The sequence below is a fragment of the Taurulus bubalis genome (genome assembly GCF_910589615.1).
Source record: "Taurulus bubalis genome assembly, chromosome: 3".
Taxonomy (NCBI): domain Eukaryota; kingdom Metazoa; phylum Chordata; class Actinopteri; order Perciformes; family Cottidae; genus Taurulus; species Taurulus bubalis.
This window is the reverse complement of record NC_136591.1, coordinates 29,092,284-29,108,905: the sequence shown is the minus strand read 5'-3', so window position 1 is coordinate 29,108,905 and position 16,622 is coordinate 29,092,284. Positions and strand designations below refer to the sequence as shown.

General features: G+C 38.6%; 1 protein-coding gene across 1 annotated transcript in view; it reads right to left on the bottom strand.

The window, feature by feature from the left end:
• The window catches only part of ppp2r5a (protein phosphatase 2, regulatory subunit B', alpha isoform), a 35,984-nt gene extending 19,779 nt beyond the window's left edge, over positions 1-16,205 (bottom strand). Inside the window, exon 1 of the mRNA XM_079216030.1 lies at positions 15,839-16,205. Coding sequence (XP_079072156.1) covers positions 15,839-15,986 — 148 coding nt within the window. The 5' untranslated portion in view covers positions 15,987-16,205. The remainder of the gene's footprint in view (positions 1-15,838) is intronic.
• Positions 16,206-16,622: the final 417 nt, after the last annotated feature.

The following is a 16,622-nucleotide window of genomic DNA, read 5'->3' as shown; positions in this document are numbered from 1 at the left end:
GAGGCAAGCCCAGTCGTTCTCGGCTTTGATTGTAAAGCCTTTTATGGATTAGACGGTGAGTGTGTTCAGGGTTATTAGAGCTGTCAAACTTGACCCCAGCGAAGCTATAAACAGCATTTGGCAGCTGTCCAGAAATGCAGTGACACACTGTACAGTGATGTTCTGTTGCATCCCAACAGCAGCACATCGCTGCAGACACAGGACTTTCTCTAATGGTGGCAAAAGGACCCAGTAAAGTAAACCAGCACTGCAGGTCTGATTTACAACTCCTCAAAAAGCAGTTACCCCGGCTGTAGGGTTACGCAAATAAAGATGCCATCCATGACACTTGTTGACATTGAGGTGTTAAATAATGGCTTCATGTCTTGTGTTAATGAATTCAGATCTTTTATTAGTTCTTTTTAATTCTTTGTTTAACTTTTCATTCATGCCGTTCCTCATCTCCACCAGAACAGAGCTGTTAAATGTAATGTGAAGTCCCCTCTTGTTAAGCAGTTCTCAATATACTTTTAAAAAGCTAGTGACACTCAAATACACACAAGTATTAATACGGTGCTAAAACACTACAACAATTGGTAAATTAATTGATTTGACATGAATTAAATAGTCACATTTTTGATGATTGGGAAATCATGAAAGTAATTTTTTCAAGCAAAAATGCACAACACCTGTTGGTTCCAGCTTCTCACATGTGTGAACTTGCTGCATTTTGTTCGCATATGAGAATAAACTGAAGATCTGAGTTTTGAGCTGAAAAAACAGAGTACATATTTGGCTCTTGTGGCGGCTTTTCACTATTTTCACGGTCAACAAAATTAAAATATCAAATCATTTAAAAATAATTGTTTGTTGCAGCCCTAAAACACACAACACACTTGAGCCTCAGTGCTCTGGAGTGTATTTTAAAAACAGCAAAAGGAGAGGAGTCGGGGTGAGAAGCATTAGGGCGCAGAGTTTCTTGTTGAGCAGTATTATGCAACTGAAAAGGCATTGCCCATAAAATGGTGGAGCATAGAGACAACTCGCAGTAAGGCACAGCCAAAAATATTCACACTGCGCCTCACACCTCGTGAAAATGTTCCAGTGGTGTTGACAGTTGACGAAGTACTTATGCAACTGAACTCTACAGGTCAGACCACTGACTGCTGCTCTGGGTGAACTCAATATCGGAGTGTAGTTGCACCGAGCTGACTTGTTAACGCACCATTTGTCTTAATGCCAAATTTCCAAAGTATCAAAACTCAAAGGATTCAACATTCAAAGTCGACTGAATACCAAACTGGAACCGGAAAGGAAAGAGTACCATGATGCCTGTGGCCTGATATTAACACAACACATGGTAGGGCTCACATTTCTTCCCACTCGTGTAAAGCTGAGTGTCATCACATTGGACCTGCATGCTGGCTTCAAACCTTCAGTGATTGGCACATCACTGGCAGGGAAACACACGTGTTTTAACCTCTAAGACAGATATAGCACTTTGACTGCACCTGGAAGGAATTGGTTGAGATTTTGGAAAACGTGCCTATTCTCTTTTCCTTTTTTTGCAGAGACCAAGATGAGGTGAACAGTACCAATCTCATGTCTGCACAGTAAGCGACAAGGAGATGGTTAGTTTAGCACAAATACTGGACTAGATCGTAACATAACCACATGTAAAACCACAAAAATGTACATATGCATTTATACATAGACAGTATTACAAAAAATGGACGTATTCTCAAAGACATGAAGAGCGGTTGTAAAGCTCAAAAAGTCCGTGGCTCCGGCCATCACCATCTTGGCAGTGACGACACAGCACAACTCATGCATTGTACATTGTGCAAAAAGGTGGATTTGGAGCCGAGGCCTGTGTGATGCATCACAGCAGACTGCTCGCAGCAAGCGACCTGTCACTCAGAGCTAGGGATGGGTATCGTTTGGGGTTTTTTTCCGATACCGGTGCCTAAACCGATACTTTTTTATTGCCTTTTTTTTTTCTTCAAATTGAACAATATTATTAACTGTTTAAAGTATACTATAGATATAAATAAATAAGTACATACAAAACACGCTTCAAACTACAGCTTCAAACCTTTTAACTTCAAACTATAAACAATATATATTTAAAAGAGAACAGACACAAGCATCAGGTGGCCTGATGGGACCGTGTGCAACAGAACTCAGAAACTGTTGGATCCTAAAACTGCTGCTTTACTGGACTACACGTCATCATTAATATCAACTGGGAGAGATTTATTCCATCAAGCCGAGGACGGGCGTTCCAAAGCTCGTGCTCGTGTCTCCAGCGATCTCTGTGTGCGCGCCCTGTGTGTGTGTGTGTGAGCGCTGAAAGCCCCGCCCCCTCGAGCCCCGCTCTGCATGCAGGCGGACAACAGAGAGCAGAGCAGCGAGTGTGCTGTGATCCGCGCTATTTTAATAATCGTTTTTAACGTGCGGGCACCGCGCTACCTTTTTAGTATCTATATACCGTGCAACTTTACAAAGTAGGTTAAAAAAAAAAGTATTTAAATCGGCTCAGGCACTGGAAGGAAGCACCGAAATCTGCGTTGCTTTTCGGTCTGGTAGGTACCGGACGTGTTAGAACCGGTGCCATACTGGCACCGGTTCTCGGTACCCAACCCTACTCAGAGCAGCCATGCCCATAATTATGCCTAAATTTAAGTAATTATATCATTTGAATGGCCGAGTTATATACAAATTCACCTCCCATACAGTTGTCATGAACGGGAAAATGACCTAGAGACACAGATACTAGCCTATAAATATTAGGGCTGCAACAACGAATCGATAAAAATCGATTATCAAAAGTGTTGGCAACGAATTTCATTATCGATTCGTTGTGTCGCGCGATTATTACGCCGGGCAATAAGTCGCGGAGAAGAAAAAAAAGAGCGGAGCAGAGCAACTGGCCGGCCAGCGTTTCTGAGATTGGAGTGAGACACGAGAAAAGCTGAGGTTGTGATGTTCTCAAAAATAGAAGATCTTTGACAAGTCGAGTCTTGGCCAATCAGCGTCTTCATGTTCCTCAAACTTGTTTTTAATGGAAGCTAGTCAGCTTGCTATCGCGTTAGCTAACGTGTTTGGGTTGTGTATTGTCGTTAAAGTTCCGTTATGTTCCGTTACAGTTCAGTCTTGCTTGTAAAAAACCGTAACGTGATGAAACATGCCGTCACCCCCGGTCTGGTTCAGTTCACGCTGTCACTCGTTAACGTTAAACCGGCGGATCTGGCTGCAGGTTTTTTAATTTTTTTTTACTCAAAGTAGAATGAAGCAAATCACGTAGTCGGGCTTAGCCAACAACGTGACGTCGTGGTCATAAAAGACCCAGAATGAAAGAGTTTAAGGAAGAAGACGCTCAATATGTAGCAGTACAGCTTCCCTCTGTCCCAGTATTTCATACATATTGATAAAGCAGGGTATGTAAATGCAGCCTCTGGAGGGATCAATTACAGTAAAAAGGGCACACATTTGGCAAATGTAAAGCATACATGTGTATGTTTTTAGTGTTAGTCCATTTTATTGTTTTAATTAACAGCTCAGGGATGTTCAAGGAGCAACCTGTTTGTGCACTTTCTGAAGATGTTTTGCACTGTCACTTCTGTTTTTGAAAAAAGGGTTGGAAATGAACGCTTTTTTGATAAAACCATTTTTTTATCCGATTCATCGATTAATCGAAAAAATAAATCAACCGATTAATCGATTATTAAAATAATCGTTAGTTGCAGCCCAAATAAATATATTTGGTATGTTAATATGGGGGTCTATAAAGATGCACTCACTCTTGCAGTCAACCTCAAGTGGCTGTTTGTGGCATGAAAGCAAAGAAGCGGATTTCCCAAAAAGTTTAATTTTTTCTTCAAGCCTCAGCTCTAAAGATATTTTCGTTTTGTGGAGATATATATATATATATATATATATATATATATTTCTTTATAAAGCATGCGCCACAACTCTTTTACGATAGGTCATGGTCATGCATAGGACGACTAACTTAGCCTCCCTTGCCGTTTCTGCAAACAATGCAGTCAACATTCAAGCGGGGATTTCACATATCTATAATGGGTTTTCTCCAAGAGTAACCAAATCATTTAATTTCTTAACAGGGAATTTTCTTCATCCCCCTGAGAGGAGACTATGCTGGGCCTGTTAGATGCAGTTCGACATGTAGATGCTTTTACCAATGTGAAGCTATTTTTGCTTTTCAGATACAGATGCATGAGTGCACAAATTCCTCAGGGTGCAAGGAGGGAAAATATTTCCACTGGAGCTATGAAGCTAAACATGAAAACAAAGAAGCCGAAAACACTGAGGACATCAGATATAAAATCTAAATTAATCAAGCTGCATACTAATCAAATGGATTTAGTTTCAGAGCTTCTTTCACTGAAATATTTTATCTTGTTACAATGTGGCTGATTTACTGCATATTCTGACTGTTGTATCTCACACAAAGCTTCAGGAATTACTATTACTTTAACAATTATTTGACGCAATGCCATGCAATTTCATAACCACATGGACAAGAGTAAGAAAGTAGCAGGGTTAGGAGAAACAGTTACAGCACAGGATGAATAATTATTCCTTAGAGTTAGAGTAAATAACACAAAGGGCTTAATTGTGTTTCTTGATCTCTGCGGGCATTGGTGTCCGATAGCTGAACTCCTGTATATTTGGAGTACAAATGATTCTACTGAGACGGGTTTTGTAACTAGAGGAGCTCTGAATTACAGGTCTTAATATTCATTACAGACCTTTCGAATATCTCAACAGCATGACCTCAAATGAGACAAGAAGCATAATTCCGTCCAAAAAAGCAATTAATAAGAACAGAAGTCAAATGTTATAAAACAGCATTTACAGGGAACTTGAATGCATAATTTGTTAGTATTCACCACCCACAGGCTTCAACCATATTAGTGTTGCTGGAATAAGATCTGAGAAAAATCACACACACATCTACTGAGTCCTAAAATAGGTTGGAGCCTTTTCTGTTCTTGTGTGAAAAAGACCTCGGTACAAAATGAAACATAGCAGCTGATCTGCTCTGTATTTAGCCAAACCAGACACTGCCGACCGTTCCAATGTAGAAACCAAATGTTGCATAAGCTATTTAGCCATGATGATATTTTCTGGGTCTCATTTATTGTTGGTCAAATTTTTCCACCTACTGTAATTGGGTCAGTACCACATTGGTGTGTCACTATGAGACACATACTATGTTGGGTTTGTTATGTGTCATACTTTCAGAATAAAGCACGTTTGGCAGGCTGCACATTGTACAATACTGTTTATCCAAATCCAATAATTGCATAAGACTTGCTGACATGAACTATTGTTGTTTATGTGCTGAAATAAAAAAAAGTGCCATATACACTTTCAGAGCTTTAATGGAGCAGCAAATCACTATTTGCTAACGAGGAGTCAGTGTTTACCATTAATACCTAGACTATTTTGTCCTGCCACAATTTCATGAACCTGAAATATTTTTACACTTCTCAACCGGTGGGGTGGCTGACCCTTTGACTTTGACACTTCCCGGCCCGTGAACCTTTAGTTCTCGCTGTGCTTCCTCTCCCTGTGTGGAGGGATGGATCCCTGTTAACCAGGGCAGACTGTCCTCAGGGAGCGATCTGCAGCAATGTTGGCAACCCACTCAAACCCCCTTGAAACTCAGACTCTGTCTCGTTCACCATGCTTTATGAGTATATGTTTCTTCTGGGGGAGCCATGTTAAAAGCTCCCAATCTCATACTTAGCATCTTTATACTCTTCCCCGATTATACATAAATGAATAAATCTATGTTGCAAAAGAGAGTACACTTAAAAGTAACTTCAATAATGTTTTGGCTTAAAACAGAAATCCATTTAGCTGTAATATTTCACAAAATGTAACGTTCAGTTCCATGTCGTACTTTTCCATTTTCCACTTAATGCATCATTGACTTTTATAAAAAATATATATATATTTTGCCTCAATAAGTGGCTTCTCGGAAACATATGCTGTACAACACACAACAAAGACCAGATTTGTTGCTAAAAACAGGAAATAGGATCTCAGCTAACCTGAATAAACAGGGGGAGAATAATAATGAATGCACGGTACTACGGTACTAGGCATGAGGGGGTCACTGGATAGGTTGATTGGGTACAAAATGGTCTTGAAAGTCACTAGAGCTCAACCCAACTGAACACCTAAGGAAGATTTTTGAGTGAATAGCGTTCTATCATCATCAACAAAACACCGAACGAGGGAAAGTGTTCATCCCTCCGGTAGAGTCTATGAGCATTGAGACTGACCAAAAATAGTTTTTCCCTTTTAAAATATATTTATTTTGGGGTGCACGATTTTACGTTTGTTGTTCCTACTTTTTATGTTAAAAGTGGTAAGGCCAAGAATTGGTTGCCAATTTCTCAAAATCACAACCCTTACTGTCAAGCCCTTAGTACGTTTAGATACTCTTTTTTTAATGCCAGGTTTCAAGTAGACGTTAGCATACACAGGAGCAAACAGAAGTTATTTCAATGTGTTCAGACAAATTCATTTAACTGCACATTATTTAGTAAGGCTGCACCGGTCTAAATAAAGTCCAGTTTCCAGTTTACAACGTATGACAGAGAAACAAACAGAAAGCCTTGACGTCTAAGCAACTCTAAGAAGACCCGAGGAAATACGAATTCCTTAAGTTCCCTGAATGCATCAAGTTGGAACCAAATATGTTCTTATTGTGATTGTAAGCCAAACTGTGTATTAAATGTGAAGACCACTTTGATCTTAGAAAGACAAATTTACCGTAGATGCAAACTGCAACATGCAGGTTTTTTCTTCTTTTTTTTCTTCAATTTGTTCACAAATATAATATTCAAAACAGTAGCCGGCTTTCTCAGCATCATAACGTTAAAACAGTATGTCTCATCATTAAACATGTGTTGCATTTAAACAGAATGCAACATGAGTGTTGTAGTCTGAAGATAACTGCAGTTACGCAACTATTTTCCATTTCAGCGTCGCATGTTTCACTGCCCCAAAAACCGATGTGTGTTGTGCCCTGGATGAACAGTGTTCTGCTGCTGCAGAGGTAAACAGTCACAGAAAACAGAAAGGCATCCCTCATAAGGGTGCATCTTTGGTAGATTTTTCAGAACAAATTTGCATGGATGACTTGTGTAAAATGTATGATTATTGTATAATTGTAAGTATAAAGTTGTATTAATAAATTCACATTAATAATTGTGTATGTAATAACATGCTGCTAAAGCTGTTAAGGTAAGTTCTTAACACAATAAGAAAATACTCTGTAAATTCACACAGGAGTATAAAAACAATAGGCTTTACCGTGTGGTTATTTCATATAGACTATTTATTTATTGAATTTCCAGAAAACATGCTAGATCATGATATATACTGTTATCAAGATATGAAATTACCTATATCACGATACAAGATGTTGGATATATCGCCCAACCTCACTGCTGTATTAGGAACATTTAATGTACAAAACACATTTTTCAGTGCTAGATAGTTTGACACTGCAGGTTGAGTGAAGTGTCTGACCCCTATTTGCATTATGATTACTGTTGTTAAGTTGAAACAGCACTTTGCATGTTTTTTTTAAAATCTGAAATGTAGTTATAAAAAGGGAACTAATCCCAGTATTAAAGTTTAATGTTTACATAGGCTCATCCGACAGGTTCAGTAGTCTGTCTCTCGTGCTTTGGCCCAACCACAAGGACAGATTTGCAATGTGAACATATACACACCATGATGGTAGAAACACTGGTGGTCTTGACCTATTCACAGTTAAATATACAACAAACAAACATTATTTATAGTATACTTCAGAAATCCTAAGCTCACCACATCAATTCAAAACTGCTTTACACTATGGTTTGCCCTTTTGGTGCCCATCAACATTTCAAAGAACTACAGCAAAGCAGAAAGAAACCAAAACAAACTGAAGTGAAGAATGCAGGTCAGGTGACCTCTGCACAGTGGAAGATTAGTACTGCACAGGCTTTGTCACAAAGGACTGTACAATTAAAAGTTTAGTTTTGCACACTGGGTTGACCCCTATAAAGACCTACCTAGATATAAGTTCATGATTAACAAACAATAGCGTTGTATGTTAAAAAATAAAACTTGTGTAGAATATGACTGTAGAGTTGTATAAATAAATACGAGTGACAGTCCACTGTAGGCCAACTGTGACGACTAATGCATGATAGCAGTGATGCCACGCAGGTCATGCTGCAGCTGTTGAACTGGTTGGGTGAGCTGGTATTACATGCACAATTTGATTCAGACTTGCACATTAAAATAATGCTGGCACAATAATCACAACAGCAACCAAAAAACTGTTTAAAGAGTAACTAGACAAAGCAGGTCAAATGCAAATAATACAAATTAGGATTGCTGCAGAGAAAAGACTTAGAAATAAATAACTTAGAATGCAAATACATTTGCATTTTAGCATAGTTTAAAAAAGGCATGATACAATTTCAAGTGGTAGAATGTCACCATTTATATTATTTTTTAAATTGGAGTAAATGAAGTACTGTATCTGCACCACAATCCAACATCACTAAGAGAGCAACAGTATAGCAGGGAATAAAGAGCCAGTGAGACATCTGTGAGAAGTAATAAAACAAGTAAAGACACAGCAGTTCTGCAATGATTTCAAGCCTAACCCTGACACCAATATTTTCCCTTGCCTGTCATCCCACATAACAAACACCGTGTTAGCGTTCCTTTTTTAATAGAAGGGTGTGTTTGTTTGTGTGTGTGCAAAACACCATGCGGTTAACATATGTGGTTTTAATCTGTCCTAAAACATTATTTCATTATTATTATTCCAATTTGTTTGGAATCTTAATTCTTGTGTTGTCTTGGGGTCAAAATGACCCGTGTATGAGTGTATATGTGTGTGTGTGTTGATGGGTCATTTTGACCCCAAACAACATGAGTTAAGCTGAAATTGGTAAAATATAAAAAAACACAATGTAATCATGATATAGTCATGACACAATTCCATGTAAATTCAATTGATGACTATTTGAAGTAGGGGTATAAAGATTAACTGATATGACTTGGAAAATCAATACTAGAGTCTTAGAGAGAATACTAGAGTCTTAAAATCAATACTAGAGTCTTAGATAGAATAGATCCATCCGTCAAAATACGTAAAAAGTTTGAAAAAAAAAAAAAAAAGTACCTGCAAGAATAAACCCTGAAAAAAAAAAAAAAATTATATATATATATATATATATACATACATACATACATACATACATACATACATACATACACACACATACATACACACGATTAATGATGTCTCACATCTAATTTCCCACCTCACCATCATCTACACCTCTATTTTCCCGTCTCCATGTGTGCATGGGTCAAAGTTTCCATTTATCACCCTAAAATGGGCTCAACTGTTACATGAATGGTAAAAAATTGCAAACACACGCAATCAAAGAACAGTGTAAAACATTAGAAAAGCAGCAATCAGGGCAGTAAACTGAATGATGTCGTTAGCCAATCAGCCACAAGCAGAATGCTAATAAGTAACAAATGTGGCCAATAGCTATCTGCCACAGATATTAGATTTACAGGTCGAGGTATGCTTTCACGTCACTGGTTTGTCAATCCAGAATGGTCCCAAATGATTATTATATGGGTCCTTTATTCTGGCATAGCAGAGATTAAAATCCCCATGAAATGCAGCATCTGTTTAATTAATTGCATGTTAACGAGTGAGAATACAGTACCTTATTCAAGCCAACACATATATGTGCGTGCTAATAAAAGATTGGTGAAAAGATGAAGACAGGCAATAAACTTTTCTGCAAGTATAATAAATTGTATGAGAATGTGCTTTGCTGCAGCTTTAACTGTGGTGAGGAAATGGAAGCCACAACTAAGACGTTCTTGCCTGAGACACTAATTAGTTGCGGAAGAAAAGCCAGTGGTTGTAGGAGGATGACACACGCAATAGCTGTGCATAGATTTTAAGACATAGTTTCCATTAAAACGGTTGGCAGCAGTGGAATGGCTGCATTTGCAATATATTCTACCGAGTTGCCATTACTTTACCTTAAATTAAATTACAGCAGCAATTGTGCTCTACCAATAATTCAAACTCCATTTATGATCGGTCAATTTAAGAAGGGGAAACAATATGCTGTGGTAAACATGTTTCCACCCATTCCATGAGAACATTTTACAATGTAATGCCGCCAAGCCCCAATTCAGCTGGTCATTATGAAAGCGCAGCTTCACAGTCCCCGTCTTCAGCCAGCAGACATTGAGGTAGCTGCTTTACACAAAGAGGTGGAAGCAGATCCTAACCTGCCAGAGGCCACAATTATGACACGGAGAGCACTAGACACAAAAACTCCAACACAATCGCCGGGATCACAAAATCGCTGTCACATCATTTCCTGGAAAAGTATATATTGATTTGCCATCTGCTGGCAGGAATGATGGAAACAGACTGTGCAGTACAGACTTGTCAATCAATATGCCAAAAGAGAGAACATGTTTCCATGATGAACCATTGCTAACGGTTGGTGTAATCAAAATTGGTTAATTTTCAATTATATGTTGATTTATTTCGATGAATCATTCAGGTTGCAAAATGTCCAAGTTGATATCCTCAAATAATTTTTGGTCCAATCAACAGTCTAAGAAAAAAAAGGGAAAAGCAGCAGATCCCCACATTTGAGAGACTAGGACCATTGAAAGTCGGGTGTTTTTGCTTTAAAATATTAATAAAATAGCTAAAAATAGCTAAACTGTTGATTTATTTTCTGTCCATTGACTAATCAATTACTCAAATTGTTTCAGAACTATCAGGAACAAAACAGATGCAATGCTTTGACTAACTTAGGCTAAAGTAACATATGGCTATAGTTCAGTCAGAGGAGACTATATGAAATGCTAAAATAGATAGGAGATTTTGATGAAGACTCCAACTATATGAAAAAGTTGTGAAACACACTTTGTAGCTCCAGAAACAAAGTCTGATACATTGACTCAAGTGATGTCACTGTGGGTTGAGGATGAGGACTACAAGTTTGAAAATTAGAAAGAAGTTAGCTTTCCAGGCCTGTGTAGCTTGTTCTCCATCTCTGCTTAAAGCTAGCTGCTCGAGACCATTAGCTGCTACTAGCGTAACACACCTGAATCTGGTCAGCAGTCGAGTTGCATTGTGGGCAATGTAAGCCGGAGCCAGGTTTTCACAAGGAAGAAGAATAGGTGAAATACCACAAAGTCATAGGAGAGCTAAATTGGTACTCTTGTAAAGGATGTCATACATCAGGAAGTAAGAGATGATTAATCAATGAATTAGTAGATATTCTTCAAACAAGATTAAAACCAAGGAGATCAAAACACACACAAAAAACAACAGTCCCCTTTGAGTAATAATGCATCAGTACTGTTTACAAATTATTAACAATAACTACCACATAACCCGAATGCAGGCTTAGGTCTAGTTAGGATTCGTGTCTGAGCTCAAAATGTCGCTGCAGTGACAGAAATATCAACCTAAATGCACCAGTCTGTATTTGGAAAGTAAAACCTTTCTCTGGCTTGCTCTCAAGGCTTCTGGCTGCCATGGCAACAATGTTGGTCTCAGAGTGACTCATCTTTTCAGTGTCTATCGCACAACAGGAGCTTTAACCACTCCAGCCTCCCCACTGCAGGAAGGAAGACTCAGCTTTGCCATCCACTCTGACCTGAAACCGTTCTTAGTCTGGTAACTCCAGGAGCAGCTGGACAACATGCACATCATTTTTGTTTCCATGAGTCCATTAATCCCCAAAGCTACAACTACTACACTCAATTTATTCAATTTAATTAGAGATGGTTTGAGCTGTCGGCAGGTGACAAAGATATTCTGTACATTTTTCAGTTTTGTATTAATAGGGATACTTGCATCTAAACCGTTCCAACAAATAAACACCTTAATACAGTGGTTCTCAACCTTTTTTCAGTGATGTACCCCCTGTGAAATATATTTTTTTAGCCGAGTACTCCCTGACCAGTGCACATCAGTTTTGGTTTAAAATAATATGTAATACACAGCGCTGTGCCATCAGTTTCTGATTTAATATAGAATATATACAATTCAGTTTAGAAATTTACACATATCTTATTGAATATTTATTAAATAACTATTTTTAAATGGATGCTCATTGTTAATATATTTTTTTTTAAATCTCATGTACCCCCATTTGAGAATCACTGCCTTAACATATAGTAAGTGTGGACAGCTATGCTGTGAACCTGGCCTATTTGTAACCACCGACTCATGCACTGTATATGAATGATGAGTCATACAATGTGTGCTACTAGGCAACAGATGGGGAATCAATGAAACTTGGTTTTAACAACTGTGATTGGTCCTGAAAACAACCTCAAGGTAAGGCCCAAATGTTCTCCGTGGTGAAGAAAAAAAAAAAGGAATAGAAATAGTAATTTATTATTTATGGATTCCTATCTTTTAATAAGATAAAAATGAAATTCCTTGAACATGGACTAGATCTCCGGAAAGCACTCAGAAGTCATAATCTGCACTGATCAGGAAAACTCAATTGTACAGTCCTCATGGTGATCATTTATAACCGTGTCCGACTTACACAGGAAAAAACAAATCAATCAATCTCATGAATAAATCTGTGATGAGACGCAGCAGACTCCACAGACTTTGCTACTAAAAAACAGCTCCACGAATAGTACAACACATTTTCATTTTTTACCGAGGACACATTTACTATGTAACATCAGAGTTGGCCGTCTGTCATTTAGTTTCAGATTCATTCCTGCTGATGTATTGATGGAGCATCAAACAGTATAAGCCTGGGTTTGTTGGTATGGAAGGTCATCGGCAAACTGTTGGCAACATTTTTTAAGCACTTACATTTTTAAATCTATTTTTTCATAATGTCATTCGAACATTTGCTTATTATTATTATACTTTAAAGTCTAATTTCCCACTACGCTGTGATTTGTAGATGCTCTCTTGCAATTTTTCAAACTAATCCACCGGTACAAAAGTCACTCTGGTGCCGTTAGCTAAACACTTCCATGTACATCACGTGCCAATAGCTCTTTCTCGGTTACCACTTTCCAGCTCTGCGAATAATTCATTACACAACTTCAACACAGAAATGAAAAGTGGTTCTATAAGCTCTTTAAAAGCCTGTTTCCTACATGGCATTAATATAAATAACATTCTACTAATACTCAAACAAATGACTTCAGAACACACCCAGACTAGTGCACTATTAAAAAAGAAAAAGGTCTCAAGGACAACCAGATTTGCGTCCCTTAATAAGATGTACCTCATTATTTCATCAGCAAAGGCTTTGATGTGAAAGCCAGGTGAATAATCTGCACAACCTATTAAAAATGCCCAAAAGAAAATAACTGAAATATAGATTTCCTTCATTATACACCAGCAATAGTCACCATGACAAGCATAAATCACCCTCAAGCTTATGGTGAAATAAAGTCGGATAATTTAGCTGTCACTTTCACGCTCGTCAACTAGGCAGTCGCTGCCATGCTGGTTCAAGTCAGTTCTGAGTGTTGTTGTGGTGCAACGCACTCTAGTTTGGGAAAATCACGCGTCAAAACACTGCACACTACATGTTCAAAAATCTGTTAATATATAAATGAAAGCAGTCATAACTCATTTGAGACATATTTTGTTTTCATCGCCTTGAGAAGTTGCATCATGTTAAAACGTTCTACTTGACCAGGCAAGTCTTTCTCACTTCAGTCAGAGACTGTTCTTGTTAATCCAGTAAGATCAACACTGGCGATAAGATGTTGAGGCTTGTCTGTAACATTCTTAGCAATCTACTCTTTCATTTTATAAATTTGAATATATATATATATATATATATATATATATAGTTATAAGATGTGGATCACAATAGGATTTAAAATTGGTTAGTCACATATAGTGTTATAGGCTATGATAGGTCAATCCCTACTATACTGTATATTCAGCTAATGCCCACATTCTGTATTTCAATACAAGATATTTACTACAGTGAAATAACTTCTGAAAGGGCGTATAAGCACATAGTAGAAATTGCACACATTGTTGTGAATGGAACTTAAATAAACATGGTTGTAGGAAGGCTCAGTTCCGTCAGGCTTACCTGCAAGAAGACAAACGACAAGTAGCTAGGCAGGTACATGCTCAGATTTGTCATGACTGAAATATACATGGAAGAGGTGATGGTTTTATAGATGACATGTTAGATAGCACAACATTTGGGCCAAGGGGTATATATCGGCCAGTTCTAGGCAATGCAATTTCCAAACAACAATGTACCTGCTGCCAAGTACCAAAAGCATTTTAATGAACTATAACGACAACACATCATTGTCTATGCTGAGATAAATTGAAACAGCCTGAAGTTCAACATCTAAGTATAACATATATAACTACTTTGGAGAAGCAAACTGCCAACCTGTAAGAAACACTGTGTATAGAGATGGTAAATAAATGCTGAGTTGACAACAAATATTGAAATAATTATTTGTGGTTAGGACAATGTCAGGATAGCAACACTATTCAACATATACATATTAGGAATCTCTCCTTTTAGGAAGTGCAGTACTACACTTGACAGGTAGGAAACAGACTCCTTGATAAGGCCATATGGCCAACCTCATCCAGCCTCCACCTCACATGCGGTCCTGTACTCTCCACTCTACTATTCTAAGGCTTAGCTCTTGCTGGTTGCCATTGACATCCATTCATAGTGCGATGACATGAACACACACACATACATCACTTCAGGGTACAGATGAGCCCAGCTGTAGGAATTAAGAAATCAAAAACAAAAAGGCCCAATAGGGTAACTTACAGTCTTGTAAAGTGCTGGAATAAAACTGTAGTTTTTTTGAGAAAACTTTCGTACCAGTCTTGGATAAAATGGCTTTTTTTAGCTGCAGGCTAACTGCAGGCTTGACTAGTACAAATTCTTAGACTTGCTGGAATGGTTTGGATTGTGTTAAGCCGTCTATGTGTTTCTTTGTTAAGGCGTTTCAGCAATCCTGCACTCAAGTTATAATTCAGCATGTTTGCACTGGCTATGGCTTTGTAAAATCCCAAATTATTAACTTGTCAAGCCATAGAGAAAAGATTGCTGAACCTTTCTTCAACCGTTATCTTCACTATCAACATGTTCGACCAGCATCAACATACAGGTGGAAAACACAAGCAAACTAATTCAGACCAATCCCAGGTATTGTGCTTGCACACAGTTTCTCCCTTGTGAGTTTCACTTTTGTGTGTCCTCTACGCAAAAGCAGAAATCCCTATTAACCCCTCCTTTAAACATCACTCTCTGGATGTGCCTCTGCATGTCAATACAGCCCAAACTGCTCCAGTGAGGCTACTCTGGGTGTCCATAAAAACATCTCAAAACAAGCACAAAGCATCTGTGAAGCATGGGAAGTAGAAACAAAAAAACATCTGTTGACAAAATGCAGTATTTTATATTAATAGCACAAAACTGATGTAATGCCCTTTGTCACACATGTCATATATTTGTGTGTAATGACTCAAGCAGCAAATCATTTCCACTACTTTCACCAGTGTTTTTCCCTGATCGTCAGGTTTTAACATAACACACATGCGCAGTACTGTATGGAACATGATAAACATCTGCTTAATGTATGTTTCTTGCAGTTGTTGTTATGGGCTACATGCAGAATGTTATTGTTATAGATAACAGTGAGTAATCATACACTGGGCGAGACGGATAGGCTATTTTAAGCGGCAGACCCCTTCATCCTCTTACCGTACCTTTGAGCTGCGGCAGCGGCGAAAGCTCCACCGGAGCGCTCTGCGTGCGGTACTGAGACGAGCCCTGGGATTTTCTCTGTTTCTGGGCCTTCCTCATGGACTTTCTTGTAAACCCGTCCACTTTCTCGGATGCAGAGATGGCCGACATTTTGATGCATAAAGCGATGGAGACTTCAGACGAGCTTTTTGTATCCCTAGGACAAATGAGATGTTTCCTCTTCTGTTCGCATTAGCACAAAAAGCACAGAGCCCACTGCACGAGCTGAAGCTAGCCTCCCGTCCAAGTGTGATGTTATTCTGTATGATCCAACATGGTCGCTCGGTACTGGGGGGAGGGGGGGCGGGTTAGACTGTATCCAAAGACCGCATCATCCGGATAAACTAGTACTCTGGAACACGAGGGCAGTCTTCAAAACACGAACCCAAAAAAAGCCAAACTACAACTCATGGCATTCCCCGCAGTTACAAACAATACAATTATGGCCTAACTTTCAAAAATTCGGTTTGGCTTTTTTGTCTCTTACTGGTTCGTCATATTTGCAAAAAGTCTACTTGTTGCAAAACGTATTAAAGACATTGTCATAAAAAAGTTGCCCAAATGAGTGGTAAAGTCCGGACTGTAGCACACTACTGTACTGCTAGCATGCCTGCTAATGCACCCGACGTTAGCTCGCGTGCTACAGTTAGCCGACGGTTATGTACGCAGCTACTACAACAGTCTGCTGGTTGGCGAGGGACAAAAGTTACAAAGGGCGGCAGCCCCGGTACATTCAAGTAGTTCTTC